Below are 5,792 nucleotides of genomic sequence, written 5' to 3'. Positions count from 1 at the left end.
AAAATGTTTGGAAACCACTGGGGGGGCGCAGAAGAAAAAGTTTGGGAACCACTGCATTATCTCATGGATAAATAAAAATACGACTACTGTTTCATCTTCAGAAATGTGCCCAGTCTCTGCGCAACTCCGAGGACGAGGACTTCCAAAAGGCTTTCCTTCCCAACATTCGCATGTTTCTGCACAAAGATAACATCAACATGAGAGAGTGGAACCGGCTTTCTCATTTCAACAATCCCTTTGGCTTTATGGATATGGCATATGAAGGTAAGGGTTTGCTTAGCTTGTAAAATAAACATTTTCTTCACACTTTCTCTTGATTTTAAGGTATTAGAGTTAAAGGGGTTGCACCATCATGTCGACAAGTCGATTCCTTTCTTTGCAGTGACTTTTTGTGTGGCTAGTCGACTCGTCGCAATCACATAACAAAACTGATTTTTCAAGAAGACGAAAGACGATGAACTAGTTTGAATTGTATACAAATATGAAGTAATTTAGAAAAGACTATTGGAACAAGTTTGAACATACTTTTAGCTAATCTAAGCCTTTATTTTGATGGGTGAATTGCAGAATTTAATAAATTTTCTTATCTTTCATTTGACGCTTTGTACTGGAATAGAAAAGGTAATCTACTGGCACATCACCCCCACATGCTGCCACTGAGCGTATCTTTAAAAATCACCATCAAACATATGTTTGCTTTTGTCTGCAGATGTAATGCCAGTGTTGAAGCTGATCTCAAAGCCCAAGGAACCGCTGCTCCGCCCAAAACCAGGCAGGGACGGCTGCATTCGCTGTGCTGTGGTGGGAACGGCAGGCATCCTGAACGGCTCCAAAATGGGCGCTGAGATTGATGCTCACGACTACGTGTTTCGGTAAGAAAAGAGCAGACCAAAGCAGGCTGCTTTAGATAATTGTGCACTACGTATTTTAAACATTTTATTTGCTGGTTTTGAGATATTTGTTGGAGTCGCTCGCCCTGAAAAATAAGCTCATCATTGAAAAGATGTGCAGCAAAAGCTTGACAGAGCTTCCCCAGTTCTGCAGAATCAGAACAGCTAACGCTATTCTTGCTGACCCAAATCCCCTTCATTACAGCCTTAAGAGTTTATTGCAAATCAAAGTCATCATCCTAAAAGTGGACTATCATCCCTTTGAGGAAGATTCCTTTCATAACATTCTTTCTGACATTAGACTATCAATTGTCTTAGGGGGATGCTGTCGTCCAATTCACCAAACATTGCGTTGCTACATAATTTTCATAAAACCTTACAAAACCCAAAAGCCTCTGAAGACATATTTTCATCTCCAAAGAACTCTGATACAACCATCTTAACAGTTGAGCATTTTATTTCTCTGTGTCCTGGTCTTCCACAGTCAAGTAAACTGAAAGTTATTTTAACGTTCTCAGGCTGGTCATGGTGCCACCATGACATGTAAATAAAACACCATGACGTGTAAATAAAAGCATCGAGAGAAGTTCATATTTGTGTAAGGATGCTTGGTTAATGACGGCCTCTTAAAATCACAAACCGCCCTTGTGGTTTAGTTTTTTGTTGTTGGAACATCTTTGTTTTTGTTTCCATTAGAGATCTGAAGCATTTAAAAACAACAAGACGTAATTTGAGAAAACCAAATCACAGATAGACTGTTATTAAAAAGTCGAACCAGAAGTTGGAAAATGTAAATCAACAACAAATCAATCAATGTAACACAAAATTTTATCCTAGTTTTCAATTTTAATCCTTATTGAAGCACTTAGCTTTTTAATTACGCTTCCATCTGTTCCTGACTGTTCAACAATACAATAAAAAGATCAATGAGCAAATTATGAAGCCAGTCCTAAAGTAAAATATCTGGAGTTTTGGTTCTTCATCCTCATTTAAAGCTAGTCAAGATGTTGCAAGAATAAAATTGTACACATTTAGACTAATTTGAAACCTTCTGATCACCAGCAGCATCAACAATATCAACTTTAGAAAATGTATTAAATGTTTGAACCTCAAACTCTTCTCAGAAATCCTGCTTCAGCGAATCATGAAACATCAAACAGGAATTTTAAAGTGTCTTCAAGTGAATCATCTTTTGGAAAACATATTAATTTACTATCAATATCTTGAACTTCTTGAAATTAATTTGCTTGTACTGGCATAATATTTGAATCAAATTAAAACAATTTCCTAAGAATGTCCAGCTTTTTACTCTTGTTCTGTTACCCCCATTTCTTACTGAATTTGATCGTTTTGGGGAGTTGTTATGTGTTTGTGGTTGCAGCAGAGCAAAAGTGCAGACAAGAACTCCTTTGATAAAACTTTGAGTAAATGAGAAAAGGAAAAAAAACTCTGGAATAAATAATAAACTAAATATGGCAAGTCCTGTTGAGCAACAGACGCGTTTAGATGGACAAAAGTAATCGGAATAAATAATAAATGGCCAATCAGAATAAAAATGTATAATTTAAACGTCTCAGTTAGAATGATTCATACCGACTGACAATCCGAATAGTGTCCATGCAAGTACTTGTTCTGGTCATGTGATCGTATCATTGTTGTCTGTGACAAACTGATCTGACCAAGAATGTGTGTCCTTTGTCAGAGTGACATTTTTACGACTTCAGTGGCAAGAAAACATGTCGGGGAACCAAAACAGACTTGCTAATCTATCATTCAGGAAAACCTGCAGCTACTGGTTTACCTGTAGCTTAGTGATAGAGTACAGTAACATCTCAAAATATACTCCTGCAGGTGTTTTTATGTTCAGCGCAGACAAAAACACAGCTCTCATCTGTGCTGAACATAAAAAATGTGTCGGTGCTGCTATTCTGAAAAAATTTATAGATTTGGATTATTTAGTTTGAATGCAGTCCAGGTGTGCGCTTGTAAAAGATGAGACACACAAATATAAAGAAAAAGGAAATGATTGAAGAACAAACACAAATGAAAACCAAAAGTTAAACAATCCAAAAATGGTTATTTTCCAAAACAATTCAAAACGTTTATCATTTTTCAGAACGAATGATTATTGATGAGTGAGATTATTTAAGACGTCTGCCCATCAACTTCACCTCCATCAGATCGCTCACCGAAACTGTGAAAGAGCTTCACTCCAGGCTTTACGTGACTCTTCCCGCAAAATAAGGCTTGGGCTTTGTGACAGGATAATTATATGAACAAGTGTGACTGGTTTGCTGCGTTAATGCCTCTTGACAAAAAGGAATGCAGCAGCATTGTGGTTTACTTATTTTAACAAGTGTATCCACCAGAAGTCTGGCACAATGTCTCTTCTTCACATTTTGACCAAACAATACATAGAATACAACAATACATTTTGAAACAAAATCACAGTTGTTCTTGTGTCATAATAAACACCTGAAAGCTCTGATGTGTTTTTGCGGCAGGATGAACGGCGCCGTGATCGAAGGCTACGAGGAAGACGTGGGGAACAGAACATCAGTGTATGTTCACACATCTTTCTCCATCTCTTCGTCCCTTTACATATTCAAAAAGTACGGATACAAGTCGGCTCCACATGATGAGGTACAGAAGCATCAGCACAAAGTGTTAGTCACCGTGTCCATGAAACATTAAGATCCCAGCTGATATTCTGCTCTTTTTTGCAGGGTATAAAGTACGTCATGATTCCTGAGGGGATGAGGGATTTCAAGTGGCTCAAGGCTCTGATCAGAGAAGACCAGGAGTCTAAAAAGAAGTGAATGTCATCTCTGTTTACTTATTTATTCTCTATCTGTAGAAGATGCAGATGAACAACAAAATACTCTGCACTAAACAAGTGATAACAGATTAAAAAGCTTCAAATTATCTCCTAAATCTGATTATTACAGAAAATCTTTTCGGTATATTTACTCAACATTTAGCCAATTCTCCGTTAGCTTGAATTGATGCAGAAAGGTTTGGTTTCATTGAGGCAATCTGTCCAAGTGGTCACCTTGTCTCTGTTGCTGCTTCTGGTGTCTTTTTATCTTCCTGGTGAAACAAACTCCAGAAATTTTCTAGAAAGTTTAGATCTGGCCAGTTAGCTGAGCAAACAAGCACAAACACTAAAGCTGTTTCTCACACTGTCAAAAGAAAGTATTAAGCAACTTTGTATTCATGTTTTGTTTTTTTGTTTGTTTTCATGATGTTTTCTTCGTGTTTTTGCCCTGCAGCCCCAGAACTTACTATTCTGGCCAGTACAACGAGAGCCGGTTTTATGTTCTGCACCAGGATTTTCTGCGATACGTACGAAACAGGTCAGTCTCTGATCATAATCCTGTTTAAATGTCTTCAGTGTAAGCTACAGCTCATTTATGCAAAGTGACAACTATATAAAATGTCTTTTCTAAGTAGGTTTATGTCTTTTTAGTTGTTTAACTTTAATGGAAATAAATATGTTGAATAGTTTCCTGAATGTCCAGAGAAGTGAACACGCAACTTTTTCATCAGGATGAAAGTTAACATCTAAAACAAAATTACAAAAAATGTTATGCAAGTCCCAAAAATTTGAAAAAATATTCAGTTCTACTTTTAGAAAATGATGCATAAAATATCTTAAATAACAAAACTTATATATCAATAACATTTTGACTAAATAAAATAAATCTGATGAACAAATAATGCAATTTTGACACACCACACATCAATAATATTGTTAAAATAAAACCCTGTTACACCTATAATTTCTTTCTGTATAAGTTTACCAGTAGCCCGTCAAATATTGGTATAATAAGGTCGAACTTTCACAAAAATGGAGATTAGAAATCAGCCATAATGCTCTGATTGATGCATATATATTAATAAAATATTTTTAAAAAGCTTTTGGACATACCTTTAACCACAACCTTTTCCTTAACTCACAGGTTTTTAAAATCAAACAATCTTAATCGAGGATACTGGGCAATCGTTCGTCCAACCAACGGGGCATTCACTGTCTTTACAGCTCTGCACGCTTGTGACATTGTAAGTACATCAAACTGCACTTTATTTATGAATACAACTTTTACTTAATGCCATTTTTTTTTTTTTTGCTTTTATGTAATTCATTACCCTTCACCTTTCCTCCACGTTCTTTTTCAGGTGAGTGCCTACGGGTTCATCACAGAAGACTACAAAAAATACTCCTGCTACTACGCCGAGAGGCACCTGAAAACCAACGTGATTTTCTACAGCAACCACGACTACATCATGGAGAAGAATTTATGGAAGTGGCTTCACGACAAAAAGATAATAAAGCTTTACCAAAGAACTTGATCACAAGACAGGATCAGCAAACAGTTCTGTGAGGGTGACTGTTGCATATTTTAAAAACAAAATACGGAGAGTGTATTTACTCTGGTTTGGGTTGTGCTTTTACGATGGCTTAAATAAATGTGACATGTATAGGCCAGTGAAGATTTTTGGTATAAAACTTTCTTTTCACGACAATAATTTTGATTCATTGTTGTCTTGATAAATTCCAATTAATAAAAAACAAAACTGATAATGTTGTCTAAAACGTTATTCTATTATTTTCTCCATTATTTTGTTCCACAAGAGCATCAATAAATATCCACAAATAGTCAATTGTGCAGTTTTATTGACATAAATGGCACTTCTTTAAGAGAGTGACGTCCTGAAGAAGCATTTTTGTTTTTTTGATGTTATTCAGGAACAGCATTTGTGTTTGTGATGCTATTAATGCCATGCCATAGTCAACCATGTTGTCTTCTAACAAGAAACTAATATTTTTATTGTAATTTTTGTGATTTTCACAATAGTACCATAAAATACTATGATAAATTCTCACCCATCTCTATTATC

The 5,792-nt window shown here is 35.9% G+C and overlaps 1 protein-coding gene across 1 annotated transcript in view; it reads left to right on the top strand.

The window, feature by feature from the left end:
• The window catches only part of LOC106964094 (alpha-N-acetylgalactosaminide alpha-2,6-sialyltransferase 1-like), a 10,863-nt gene extending 5,422 nt beyond the window's left edge, over positions 1–5,441 (top strand). Inside the window, exons 3-9 of the mRNA XM_015059355.1 lie at positions 102–264; positions 710–872; positions 3,395–3,533; positions 3,617–3,705; positions 4,163–4,246; positions 4,853–4,952; positions 5,070–5,441. Coding sequence (XP_014914841.1) covers positions 102–264; positions 710–872; positions 3,395–3,533; positions 3,617–3,705; positions 4,163–4,246; positions 4,853–4,952; positions 5,070–5,243 — 912 coding nt within the window. The 3' untranslated portion in view covers positions 5,244–5,441. The remainder of the gene's footprint in view (positions 1–101; positions 265–709; positions 873–3,394; positions 3,534–3,616; positions 3,706–4,162; positions 4,247–4,852; positions 4,953–5,069) is intronic.
• Positions 5,442–5,792: the final 351 nt, after the last annotated feature.

Source organism: Poecilia latipinna, unplaced genomic scaffold (assembly GCF_001443285.1).
Source record: "Poecilia latipinna isolate Pla-1442-1.1 unplaced genomic scaffold, P_latipinna-1.0 Scaffold1623, whole genome shotgun sequence".
Lineage (NCBI taxonomy): Eukaryota > Metazoa > Chordata > Actinopteri > Cyprinodontiformes > Poeciliidae > Poecilia > Poecilia latipinna.
This window is presented reverse-complemented; position numbering and strand designations above follow the sequence as displayed.